Source organism: Periplaneta americana, chromosome 8 (genome assembly GCF_040183065.1).
Source record: "Periplaneta americana isolate PAMFEO1 chromosome 8, P.americana_PAMFEO1_priV1, whole genome shotgun sequence".
NCBI classification, from domain to species: Eukaryota; Metazoa; Arthropoda; class Insecta; order Blattodea; family Blattidae; genus Periplaneta; species Periplaneta americana.
The window spans coordinates 5,714,815-5,729,254 of NC_091124.1; the positions used below are offsets into that span (position 1 = coordinate 5,714,815).

The window sequence follows — 14,440 nt, forward strand, 5'->3', positions numbered from 1 at the left end:
GTTGAGTGAAGCCAAATTAAGAGAAGGCATTTCTATAGGCCCACAAATACGAGATCTGCTAGACGACGCTGTATTCGAGGGGCAACATCTAGGTTATTCAGCGTCTGAATGAAATGAAGGTGATAATGCCGGTGAAATGAGTCCGGGGTCCAGCACCGAAAGTTACCCAGCATTTGCTCATATTGGGTTGAGGGAAAACCCCGGAAAAAACCTCAACCAGGTAACTTGCCTCGACCGGGATTCGAACCCGGGCCACTTGGTTTCGCGGCCAGACGTGCTGATCGTTATCCCACAGGTGTGGACGTTGTTTTGAATAATGTATGATTTGGTTAAGCTGGATGGAGCGATTCTAGCAATATCATTGCAAAAACGTCTCTAAAAACGAAATACGATACTCGAAATATTGCGAAAAATCGAACAAGTCCTCACAAAAAACTGTTGGGTGACAGAGAAATACGGACTACAGATTTGAAATCAGCGTATGCCAAATAAATAAAATCGCTTATTTTCATTTCTGTGAACGACAAAGTGTTGAATTATGTTATACAGTGTTATTTGATACACATAATATATTATTGTACTCCTTCTTATGCTAAGCTAATATTAAGTACTCTTTGTTAATTACAACATTAATATAAGTAAATATCTTTATTACTATTATTCAGTTAGAAAGAGCAAACTTCATATCAAAAACAGAGAAAAATAAAGACTTTGAAGGCAAGACCACGAGTCTTTGGAGGCCCTGAATCACATAGTCCCGTGTTCTGTTCCCTATATTTGCTCACCAGTAGCAAACACCTTCAGTCGACCCAGTCCTTATGCTGTTATGTCTCGCTCTAGTAGCTATTGAAGTGAGACAAGTGGCATCAGGCTAAGACCTCGCATAATTTCTTATTCACAGCCCTTGCGTACCTTTCAATTTATCGTTCCTTTATCCTCCCTATTGATTGAGATCTCACGTAGTTCTGATTTAGTGAAAGAGATACTTGACTAACCGCGATGGTAATGTACAGTATACTCTATTTTATTTCAAGGAGTGCAGTTCGGTGGCTCCTTTGAACATCCACTTACAGATTTATGACTTCCTACACAAACACCTCTGACAATTCCATCCTGTCCCCTCGTCCCAACATTGCACAGTTGCCACAATCCTGGTGACCCTGAAATGAGACTGACGGGATTCTTGGAATTCGGAAAAGATGCAGCAACTCTGCCTCCACGTGGATTTGAGGGTAGCCTGTCAATTCTTCTGAACAAGGGTTGTGATTGGTTACTGACAGTAGAAGACAAGATTTCCGTCACAGTAAGAAAGACATTTATTTTATGACAACCGATTAGTAGGGGGCAGTAGAAGGTCTGTCGGCAAAGCACTTTCTATGAAACTGCACTCCATGAAAAAAAAATAGAGTATAGCTAATTTCTTTACTAAGGTCGTCATCGTCGTCCCCTTCATCATCAAGTAGCAATGCCCACTGCCACAGCCTTCTTCAATTACAAGCCGGAGCCATACGTCGGCAACACTGTAATTAATTGTCACCCGGAGGCCGACCATACAGTACACGTGTTTGTGCTAATGTCGATTTTCAATGTAAATTAATGTTACAATATAAGCGTGTGTCGATGGAATTATGTTTGCGGTCGTACCAAACGTTAATTGTTGATGTATTATAAACTAATTGCGTGTTGGTGATAAAAAACAAGACAATAAATGAAAATAAAATGGTTGCAGTGTTTGGAAATTTTTACGGTTATTGGTGACAAAGTAATTGACTATTCCACTAAATATTAATATTCTATAACCACATTTTTATAGTCTTATTTGTGGTTTGTATGTATCATAATTCTAGCCAAATTGTTGGGTCTCGCCTGCTATATCAATAAAGTTACGCCGTTGATTTTCAAATTCATTGTAAACAGCTGTTTTGTGATCCCATAAATGTTGCAGTTTTGTTGAAGATTCGGAATGCCTGCTATACGTCAAAACTGTCTATATTTGTAGATGCATATAATCACTTTGTTGGTTTTCAAGGTTTGTTATTAATATTATTTATTTTGTAATAAATTAGGTATAAACATGTTTCTTTTCACTTCGTATTTTTTTATAGGATTTAAAGTTCACTGAGTTTACGCTAATTGACACATACATGTACTTAATAGATAATGTTGCGTTTTGTTACGTATTATCTTGAAGGGATGTGTTTTCATTTTTTCATAGATTTTTTTACTTGGCTTAACAGTATTTACATCCTCATACTTTTATTATAATAGGTATGTCAATAGTTTCTTCTGTTTACATTTTATTTTAGGCCTATTTGCATAATTTACTTTCTTAGCTTGTTTTCTGTAGTTATATTTATTTAAAATTGTATTTTAAAATGTTTATAACAAATAATTTAGGATAACAGTATTGTTACGGTGACTGGCCAGGTTCAAACTAAAACTGGCTTCCTGGACATCTGAAATATTTATAGAAAAGCACGACATAATAACATGATTATGATATCCTACACCTTTCACGTCAGAGGTGAAACAACATTAAGCGGCAAAACATTGTCAATTTACTAGCCACAAATTTGTTAACTGAATGGAACTTAAGAATACTACGCAGGAACTTACGTCTTTATTGCATTATTGATTTTATTATTTTCGGTGCAAAGAATATTTCTTTTATTTATTTATTTACCTTCGTACTCTCAATAAAAACATGTTTTTTTTTTTGTAATTATTTTAAGTGGCAACCTTTGTATGTTTGAGAAGATTAGCTCCGTACGTAGATGAAATTATTGGGGATCATCAGTGCGGTTTTCGGCGTAATAGATCGACTATTGATCAGATTTTTTGTATTCGACAGATAATGGAGAAAAAATGGGAGTATAAGGGTACAGTACATCAGTTATTCATAGATTTCAAAAAGGCATATGACTCGGTTAAGAGGGAAGTATTATATGATATTCTTATTGAATTTGGTATTCCCAAGAAACTAGTTCGATTAATTAATATGTGTCTCAGTGAAACATACAGCAGAGTCCGTATAGGTCAGTTTCTATCTGATGCGTTTCCAATTCACTGAGGGCTAAAGCAGGGAGATGCACTATCACCTTTACTTTTTAACTTTGCTCTAGAGTATGCCATTAGGAAAGTTCAGGATAACAGGCAGGGTTTGGAATTGAACGGGTTACATCAGCTTCTTGTCTATGCGGATGACGTGAATATGTTAGGAGAAAATCCAGAAACGATTAGGGAAAACACGGGAATTTTACTGGAAGCAAGTAAAGCGATCGGTTTGGAAGTAAATCCCGAAAAGACACAAAGTATATGATTATGTCTCGTGACCAGAATATTGTACGAAATGGAAATATAAAAATTGGAGATTTAACCTTCGAAGAGGTGGAAAAATTCAAATATCTTGGAGCAACAGTAACAAATATAAATGACACTCGGGAGGAAATTAAACGCAGAATAAATATGGGAAATGCGTGTTATTATTCGGTTGAGAAGCTTTTATCATCTAGTCTGCTGTCAAAAAATCTGAAAGTTAGAATTTATAAAACAGTTATATTACCGGTTGTTCTTTATGGTTGTGAAACTTGGACTCTCACTTTGAGAGAGGAACATAGGTTAAAGGTGTTTGAGAATGAGGTGCTTAGGAAAATATTTGGGGCTAAGCGAGATGAAGTTACAGGAGAATGGAGAAAGTTACACAACGCAGAACTGCACGCATTGTATTCTTCACCTGACATAATTAGGAACATAAAATCCAGACGTTTGAGATGGGCAGGGCATGTAGCACGTATGGGCGAATCCAGAAATGCATATAGAGTGTTAGTTGGGAGACCGGAGGGAAAAGGACCTTTGGGGAGGCCGAGACGTAGATGGGAAGATAATATTAAAATGGATTTGAGGGAGGTGGGATATGATGATAGAGACTGGATTAATCTTGCACAGGATAGGGACCGATGGCGGGCTTATATGAGGGCGGCAATGAACCTTCGGGTTCCTTAAAAGCCATTTGTAAGTAAGCAAGGCAACCTTTGTATGTAAGTAGCCTACTTACGCCGTATTCAGAAGTATAGCTAATTGATTGCAATAAAACACTATTTTAGAATCTGTAATAATTTACATCACTACTCTGAATCTTGAGCTTACCTTTGTGCATGAAGTAATATTGAAAAAATACGCGTTACGTATAAAGAAAGCAATGAGCAAACACAATATCACTTTAAAATCTCCCGCCTCCACTCTGCGTTGCCAAACCTGCCCATGCCCCGGCTTGTAACTAAATAAAACTCTGCCACTGCTGTTTGCATATGAGATACTGACGAACAACGGTGCGATGCGATACTTTGCATTGTACTGCACCAATTTTGAGCGTAACTGTGAATCTGGAGAAACTGTGGAGTAATGAAAAAAGGGAAAGGGGAGAGCATAGCCCAGTGAAGTGGAGTCTTGTTTGAAACATTTTATTAACGGCATTCCTTCATTCGAAAATTTACATAAAGTATTTGTACATAACAACAGAATCACTCTCTATAAGATACAAAATACAAATTTGCAAAGATGTACGATTCTCAACATTATAAAAACGTATAAAACTGACGTATTGCTGTATGCACTAGCTTAAGAATTCATATAAATCAAGAATCGGCAATTTGGATAAAGAAATACACACAAAACATTTCAGTGAGAAGACATGGGCGTCGCCAGAAACGTTTCGAAAGACAGAAGTGTACATTTCAGTTGATGTTGGTTTGGCCAGTTTCCAGCCTAGCAGTCGGAGCTGACGTAGTATTAAATTTAGACTAACGCAGATTCACAAATTAAAAACTGTTCGCATTGTTTCTGTATCATCATTTGGAATAATGTTGTTCTTATATGTGTGTATGTTTGGTGTGTCCACATGCATTGTTTACAATTTGAACGTAGAATTATTATGCAAATTGCAAAAGATACTGGAATTAAAAATAAATGTATTTTAGTACTATATTTTGTATATTTAGGTCTAAATTAATTTATTTTATGCTCGACCATGCCGAAATGTAGTAATTATACACCTGGTAGCAGCCCTTTAACCCAGAAAAGACTGACGTCCTATATATAGGACACGGGACGTTTCTCACAAATATGATAATAACATTGACTATGACAGACTAAATATAAGAAAAAAAATTGGAGGCAATTTATAACACATAAGGATTATGGTAGCATGATTGCCGACTATGAAAATCTTACACAGCAATGTTAAAAAAATAAAACGTCCGGGTCCTATATTTAGGACGTCAGTCTTATCTGGGGTAATGGACCTCATTAAAGTATACCTATTCATTAAAGTTCAGGTGTCCACCAATCAGAAAATACCATTGTAGCAATATGAAAGCGCAAGTATCGATTATTCTATTCTATTCTATTCATTGAAACGTCACGGAAACTGGAAATACAATACTGTCGCAGAAGGTTATGTTGAAGAATCGATCCAAAATAAAATTGAAATCTCAAATACAATATTAAACTCAGTCGAAAAAAACAACACACAAATTAACATCAATTCACCGTCATCTTCCAGCCTTTCACAAAGCACATTCCTGCAAATTCATTTCACCAATTACACAATAAATCACTTATATTTGAAATAAAGTCAGTTTTGTTACTATAATAATTAGCGTTAATTGTAAATAATATTGAAATAAATTCAATTTGTCATCTCGTTTTTCAATGTCTAAATCAATTTCAAGGTTATATCAAGATTAATATTTATTTTACTCTCTAGATTATATCAAGGTCAATGTCGAAATTTGTTTATCGGAAAAAATCAATACTTTCGCGTCTGCGCACATCTCACAATTTACGAGGTATTGCACAAGGTCACTTCCGTTCCTCAGTCAGATAAGAATAACATGAATACTTATGAATAATTTCAAGTTAGAAATATGGTCAAGCATAAAAAGTCGTATGAAACTTGAGTATAATGGTAATTAAGACGCTCGTATGAAAATTATGAAACTCGCTTGCGGTCGTTTCATAAACATACTTGCGTCTTAATTACTACCATTATAGACTCGTTGCATAATGTACTATTGTCTTACTATGACAGTTCTCATTCGTAGAGCCAAACCACGCTGAATTTGTTTTAACAGCGATGTTAGCACCATTGTGGAAAGTATTACGATAAGCTTTTAATCTGTCGTTTCTCAGTGACACAATCCGAGCGTGAGGTTCGTAGCTAAGTAAGTCCTCTGAATCATTTGATGATGAAGTGCTCCACAGACTGCTCTGTTCTGCCGACGCCCGTGTCGAGTGAAACGAAGCTGACACGATGTGACACAGTTCAGAAATAAAACACTAACAGAACAAAGTAACATTGCAGACTACGTGAGCATGCCCAGCATCGCCCCCAGATCTTGTTGAATTTGTGTAACGTAGGAAGCAATAACATTTGGGTTCTCATTCGGAAGGGCTTTTCTAGTGTAGCAAATAATTTTGTGGATCGACGCGCTTTTCGTATGCATGCCGCGTAAGTATTGTGTTGATATGGTAATCGGTTGTCAGCATTACGGAGAATGCTTACAGTACACTCCGCGTCACCGTTTTTGGCGTGTGAAATAAGTAATGGGATCGTTAAGTACGAGTGTTTTACCTTTGCAGCAGTCAGTCTTACAACTGTGTTTGACAAATGGCTCATGTGACGTGTAAAGGAAGTGGTAGCATTCTCAGATGCGCTAGCAACATGCTCACAAACTGGGCACTATACTCTAGGACACACGCCAAAAACGCTGGCGCCAGCCATAATATGAAATGTTAGCATAACCGTCACAGAAATTCTGAAAATGAAGAACACAGACTTACAACAAGAATCTTTAGTTGTTTTCCCTTATCCAGTGTTCTCTTCAGCTTGCGAAAATCATCACAATTGCAACGCAAGCCCTTTACTGGAATCCGGAAAATGTTCTTTAAGTCTTTCCATAAATTCTATCACAACTGCCAGAAGTGTATTGTAGTGAAGACTACTTGCGTTACTACTAAATCTCATGGCAGACACAGTTCACGAAATTATTGGCTGTGTCATATACAGTGTGCGCAGAAAGTCCGTGTACTGCTGTATTTACGTCAAGCTCAAGCGAGTACGTTCATCCTCTTGGCACGACCTTCGCACGTATTTTCCTCCTGTCTCAAGGTCTGCTTTTGTAGGTGCTGCTCTCTGTTGACGCTCTAAGAAGCACAATACGTGGTGGAAAGTGAAAGTCGAAGCGATGGGAGTTTGTGGCTGATAAAAACTGAATAGGTGAGCTCGAAGCCTATTGACCACTTTTCTGATTCCGAGTTTCACCGTTCCACTCAAGGAACTTCAGAGAACTAAAGTGAATCTGAAGATGGACGTAACCGAATAGCTACCATTTGGGGCAGAGGAGAGAAGTGTTGGCTGACAAGCAACTGAGGCCCGTTTTTGCAAAACTTGCTAACTGCAAAATTTTCAAAATTGAGATTTGGTGGATTAGTTAATATAAGACAGGCCTCTACATGATGCTAAAGGCTTCTTAGGAAAATCTTATTATTTCCTTCACAGTAGTGTGTCAAAGTGTGATCGTTTTTTCAAAACTTGCTTTCTGCTATGTGAGAACTATATAACAAAATTTGCAGTTATTTCAGTTTTTTGTGTTTTCTATAAAATTTAGTTTTTACAGTTAGCAGGTTTTGCAAAAACGGTCCTCAGTTACACAATAACGAAGAGAAGCGTCAAATTTACGGCACAGCAATAAAAAAGACTTCGTTGCTCGGTTTGAGAAGGCAGCACCGACAAAGGCGACGATGTTGTAATCAAAAGAGAAGACTTTTGCAATTGACTGAGAAGCGGAAGGCTGAATCTGTCCAGCGATCTGCGAAAACGTGCTGCTGAGCTAGTGAAAACACATGAAACTGGACCTGCAAATGAAATGTTGGCATCTTGACTGTTTGACTCCGTCTGAACGCAGTCTTTGGGAAGCGGTGTTCAGCTCCAAGAAGCCCTGATCTGACAACGCCGGTGTTTTATCGAGGAGGAAGTGCGAAACGCTGTTATTCAACGAATCATACTAGGAATCGGTGTTCAGCTCCAAGAAGCCCTGATCTGACAACGCCGGTGTTTTATCGAGGAGGAAGTGCGAAACGCTGTTATTCAACAAATCATACTAGGAATCGGTGTTCAGCTCCAAGAAGCCCTGATCTGACAACGCCGGTGTTTTATCGAGGAGGAAGTGCGAAACGCTGTTATTCAACAAATCATACTAGGAATCGGTGTTCAGCTCCAAGAAGCCCTGATCTGACAACGCCGGTGTTTTATCGAGGAGGAAGTGCGAAACGCTGTTATTCAACAAATCATACTAGGAATCGGTGTTCAGCTCCAAGAAGCCCTGATCTGACAACGCCGGTGTTTTATCGAGGAGGAAGTGCGAAACGCTGTTATTCAACAAATCATACTAGGAATCGTTTTCAGCTCCAAGAAGCCCTAATCTGACAACGCCGGTGTTTTATCGAAGAGGAAGTGCGAAACGCTGTTATTCAACAAATCATACTAGGAATCGGTGTTCAGCTCCAAGAAGCCCTGATCTGACAACGCCGGTTTTTTATCGAGGAGGAAGTGCGAAACGCTGTTATTCAACAAATCATACTAGGAATCGGTGTTCAGCTCCAAGAAGCCCTGATCTGACAACGCCGGTGTTTTATCGAGGAGGAAGTGCGAAACGCTGTTATTCAACAAATCATACTAGGAATCGGTGTTCAGCTCCAAGAAGCCCTGATCTGACAACGCCGGTGTTTTATCGAGGAGGAAGTGCGAAACGCTGTTATTCAACAAATCATACTAGGAATCGTTTTCAGCTCCAAGAAGCCCTGATCTGACAACGCCGGTGTTTTATCGAAGAGGAAGTGCGAAACGCTGTTATTCAACAAATCATACTAGGAATCGGTGTTCAGCTCCAAGAAGCCCTGATCTGACAACGCCGGTGTTTTATCGAGGAGGAAGTGCGAAACGCTGTTATTCAACAAATGATAAAACTTTCCAGGAAATGACCCCGAGAATATTGACTAACATGGCGGAGCATTCGGCAGTGCAAGATCACGAATGTTCTGATCCCTAAGAGGTACGGTGCACCCAGCGAATAGGGATTATAAATAATGGACACTGAGCGAATTTTCCTGTGTTTTGTTTCTCTGTGCGCAGCGTATAGTGCCACTTTCAAGCGCTAGAGGTAGTGTAATCGAGCATACGCTAAGATAATAATTGAGAATAGAGTTAAGAAACAGGATCCAAACATCGCCTACCTTATTGCATAATCCAGTAACGCTTTGCTTCAAATAAATTCAAGTTAACAGCTTTTCCTTATTTCTCAGTGACAAACTAGTTGTAATAATAATGTTTTATATTTCAGATATAATACATGATATTATAAAATAATATAATACATTATAAAATTAAGTATCGAATTCGTTTAATATTTGTATATAATATTATATAGGTATATAGTTTTACTTCTCGTAAGAGTTTTGTTTTTTCCATTTTCAGCGCTATCAAATTATTACATATTTTAATTGTTCTTGGGGTCAACGTCTCAACTCTCATTATAAAGGAACTCTAGAGTCTAGACATTACACTTAATGACGGATTTATTATTTTATGGATCGAATTTATTTTATTTGAGTACATAATGTACCTAGATGTATTAATTATATGTGTTATATTTCCGCTGTGTCGACTGCTAGCTGGTGTGATGTCAGCGCCAACTCTAGGGAGAAAGCAGAATCTCACGCTCTAGCTGGCTTGAAGGTCATTGAAATCAGTCCGGCTACATCAAAGGTACCGACGCGAAGTGTCCATTCTTTATAATCCCTATTCGCTGGTGCACCTGCATTGCAGGGTATACGGACTTTGTGCGCACTCTGCGTTCCTGTGACTAAAAACTCCATTTCTGAGAGTTGAGGAGATTCCTCACGAGAAGAAAGCCTAAGGAAAAGCCCTTCCGAATGAGTTCAAGTTGAGGTTTGAGGTGTTACCGCCTAGAACGTGACCGACTTCTTCTCGGTCCGCACGCTGGTCTTCTGCACCACCCTGGCCTCCACGGCGGCGTTGGCCTCGTTCTCCTGCACCAGCGCTCGCAGCTGGGCCACCCTCTTCTCGCGCGCCGCGGTGCGCCCGGCCAGCTCCTCGATCTCGGCGTTCAGGTCCGCCAGCCTGGAGCGCGTCTTGCGCGCACGCGCCGCCGCCGCGCCTGTGTCGGACCCCTCGTCCCCGTTGAGCTGGCCGCGGCGCGCCAGGGACGTCCACTTGGTGAGCGACGGCGCCCCCTCGTCCTCCTCGTCCGTCACCTTGAGCGTGCGCCGCTTGAAGAAGGCGTCGTCCTCTATGGCCGAGCGCGCCTTGTCGATGTCGGAGTTCTTGAGGCCCACCGTGTCCAGCAGCTTCTCCTGCGGACAGGCACACCAGCTATTGAGAGCTAACGAATAAACAGCAGCAACCAGATTTTGGTGGAAAAATTGAAATGTTGTGTTCAGTGTACGAGGATCAATCAACAAGTTTACGGAGCGCCCTGAATGTAGGCAACGCACAGGACTTAGGGCCGTATTCATAAACGAGACTTTGGATGTAGACTTCCCAAGTCGACTTTCGTAGTAAATAACAAATATCAAAATATGATTGATTATTATTGCTCCACGAAACTAGCTACACATACTTTATAGTCGCTGACTCCACATTTGATAATATTAGATTTTAATTTGTATAGTTTTAGTATTATAATGATTTCATTGACAACGCAATATATCTGAGACACCACACAAGGATCTACTTAGCATGGCTAAGCACATTCATGTTGTTTTAAAATGAATTCGTTTTTAATTTTGACAGAACAATTAATGTTGATTAGATAACATAGTCACCATGTCATACTTCATTCTAGCCAAGGTAGTTTTAAATGTAAGCTTGTATTGTAATTGATTTTAGATGATACTTATATTTTGTACCTGAAGATGCCCCATTAGAGGCGAAAACGTTTGTATCAAGATTAAATAGGATGTAACACATCAATATATTTTCTCATATGTTTTTATTTCATATGTAATGCAATGCTTAAGCCATATTGACTGAATAATAATTAATCATATTTTGATATTTGTTATTAACACGAGGCTTAGCTGAATATTTTCCAACATGAATTGTAAAAAATTTCGTAGTAAAGTTTAACTTTGTTAAAAGTCCTGTTCATAGACAATACTTCTGAGACTTTGACTTTGGTAAGTCGAGATTTGACGATCTTGTTCTAATGTTGGCAATCAAAATCACTGCCTTCTAAACGAATTAAATTAATAGATAGTTGAAATAGAGTAGGCATTGCCACAATCAAAGCCATCTTTTGAGTCACAAATCAATGAAACAATTGAACATCGGTACATGTTAAACAGTTGTTGTTAACCGTTCTTGCAGCTTTACATAAGAATAATATTATTCGAGGGCTTATTCCGAAACTAACGTAAGTACAGAAATTGACATTTTTAGGTATTTACACCAATCAATAATAATTTATTCTTCTTCGTAATCCGTTCGAACAGTGTTGTATATAACACAATTCGTAACTACAAAACATGATGGTATAGTTCATCTGAAATAGTATTGCCTGTTAAGAATTTTGTTGTGAATAAACATCTAGGTCTATTGTAGATACGTTAGTTTCACACTAAGCCCTGAAATTATTTCATTGGAAAATAATTTTGTTGTGATGATATGGAAGATAAGATTCCACCAATGACAGACTATGAAAGAGACATACTGGGTGTTCAGTTCAAAATGTGTCATGGCTCGCTGTATGTCGTCATGTGGCTAGCCGATGAGCTTAGAGAATTCAATCTTCCTACACTTCCGCAGAGGCGTATTACCTAAATGCGAGAGACGTTGCCTAGCAAGCACGGCGTTCATTCTGAAGATTACTTACCGATACGTAGGGTAACGCCAGTAGTGGCAAGAATGTGAACTGTTTGGAAACACGTACAGAAGTGAGTTTTTTTCTTACTGTCGGGATATGGGGAGAGGGTTAAGACGATTACTTACGTATTTGTTAACTTGGACGGTCAACATGGACACGGAGCATTTTGATTTGTGTTGTGGAATGTTGCCGTACGCAATCGATGATAATAAATACCCTGCGTACGACTTGCCCGCGCAAAACGCAGTTCAAAAGAGGTTATGGTAGCACACAGACTTTACAGACCGCCATCTGTTGCTACGACATTCAAGTTATACCGTACACGTTGTCAAGTTCAGATTGAACGCCTTGATTAATAGGTAACTTCTCTGACATAAAAGCTGAAACTCGCTTCAAATCGCTGACTCACAACAGTGACGTCATGACACACTTTGAAATGAACACCCAGTATTATCCTGCTGACAGTTGGCAGAGTTACTCCCTACATGTCTGCAGAAACTACTTAAAAAATTATCTGAAATCAATATGCAGAAAACATTATTATAACGACCTCAAGGATTATAAATTAATTGCATTTCCAACTGTATAACCTATCCTCTATAGAATTAAATATTAAGAATCAATATTAAGCTATTAATCCTTACCTATAGCGTAAAATCGCTATGAAATAAGTTGTATTATTTTACATCTTGATTACACAACTTTTAACTTGTATTATTTATTGGTGGAACACATAATCCTTTTTGATTATTCATCAATGAAAGTTGAAACATGACGAGGATATTATTAATACTGTCTATTTATCAAATCTGTACCTTGATTTGAATTTATTATCTATATCTAATAGTACGCTAAGGAACTTGAGCAGCTTTAATAATCTCCTAGATATCTTCAATATTCTCGGCAAATTCAACAATTTCCCAAATATCAGTCATTTTCCTTTTGTCACGAACGAAAGTCAAAGTCAAAGTCTAGATTTTCGGCGACTTCGAAGTAAAGTCACGATTGAAGTTTACTTTCCTCAAAGTGTCGACTGTGAATAGGAAAATGGTGACTTTGTACTTTCCAAAGTCAACTTTGGTCCAAAGTCTCGTCTATGAATACGACCCTTAGGAAACGGAAACTTTTTTTATAACCAGGGAAAGGCCTGGAATGCATACTAAACGCATCACTTGAAAGGCAGAGAAGAAGACTAGGCATAAGGCGTATATGTAGAGATTCCAGGAAGAATCGCAATAGGTCCCTGACATGTTTGCATAAAATCAGGTGTAGAAGCTCAGTTCTCAAAGGCAATCTGACGCTGTTTGATAGACTGACTCAACAGGCATGGAAGCAATGATCTTCAGTGACACGCACATGTATGTTTAACGGTACAATAAATACAAGTGCAGTTCGGAAATATATTGATTGACCCTCGGACGAATGCTTTTTCAGTTATTTTTAATGACATTGAAATTTTAGTTTAAATTTGGTTACGTTTTGTTTTCATATAAAATGCAATTTCTAGGTTTTCGTATAATTGCCTAGTTTCTAAGTTTTACTGAATTTGAATGATAACTTAGACCTAGTTTATGTAAGATGATCCGTGAATTTGCATTAACATTTCCAAACATTATACAATAGTATATTACGATAAGGTTGGGAAATGCTTTTTACAAATTTTGAGATTTTGTAATGCACGTCACAAACGTGTATTGTACAACATATTTAGCACGATCATATTTTTAAAATTGCAAATACAAGATATTTTACATTGGAAATTTAGAGCAATATTATTCCAGACCTTCGCAAAACTGCACTGTAATGGTAACTAAGTAACAATAAGTGCACTGTAATGGGTCTATTTTAGTATAGTTTTATGTTATGAAAAATGGTTTCCCTAGCAACAAGTTTCTGTGTGGGAATTCTAACTTTCAAGGCCTAGCAACAATAGCTGTAATACAGCAAGATCGTGCAAAAATGGATTTATATATATATATTTTTTATCATCAAATTTCTTCTTATACACAAAAATACCAATTAGTTAGGTTAGGTTGATATTTATATAAAATGTAACTTCTAAGTTTTGGAGAGGCTATGTCGTTTCCAGGTTTCGGGCATATATACTTTTTCTAAGCTTAAAACAAGATTTTATGTAGTAAATGCATTTTTTGTCATTGTATTGATGTATAGTACATAGTGTAATCTTTTATTTTATTTGCATTTCAGGAACCGAAGTTCAGCACATTTGCAGAATATTTCCCATTCATTGCTGAAGCAAAATGATATGTGGACAAATCTCTTCCTATAGATACGAGCTGTTCTCTCATGAGGAAGGAATGTCTGATGAAATGGATAAAAAAATATGTAATGTTGGTAACTGCTCCCAGACAGTTTGGAAATATCCTTGAAGATTTTGAAGTCCTTAAGTAAAAGGCAATTAATTCTTCTTTACTGGAATGTCTTCTCATCTTTGTTTTAGATTCTGGAAGTTAATTAGCGAGCGCTGGAGAAACGTG

At 38.0% G+C, this 14,440-nt stretch overlaps 1 protein-coding gene and 1 long non-coding RNA gene across 2 annotated transcripts in view; both read right to left on the reverse strand.

The window, feature by feature from the left end:
* Window positions 1–4,444: 4,444 nt before the first annotated feature.
* Window positions 4,445–14,440, reverse strand: part of LOC138704432 (uncharacterized) — a 534,140-nt gene continuing 524,144 nt past the window's right edge. The window contains exon 2 of the long non-coding RNA XR_011333346.1: window positions 4,445–5,051. This is a non-coding gene — a long non-coding RNA (uncharacterized lncRNA). The remainder of the gene's footprint in view (window positions 5,052–14,440) is intronic.
* The window catches only part of LOC138704431 (uncharacterized), a 42,549-nt gene continuing 32,553 nt past the window's right edge, over window positions 4,445–14,440 (reverse strand). Inside the window, exon 3 of the mRNA XM_069832301.1 lies at window positions 4,445–10,431. Coding sequence (XP_069688402.1) covers window positions 10,024–10,431 — 408 coding nt within the window. The 3' untranslated portion in view covers window positions 4,445–10,023. The remainder of the gene's footprint in view (window positions 10,432–14,440) is intronic.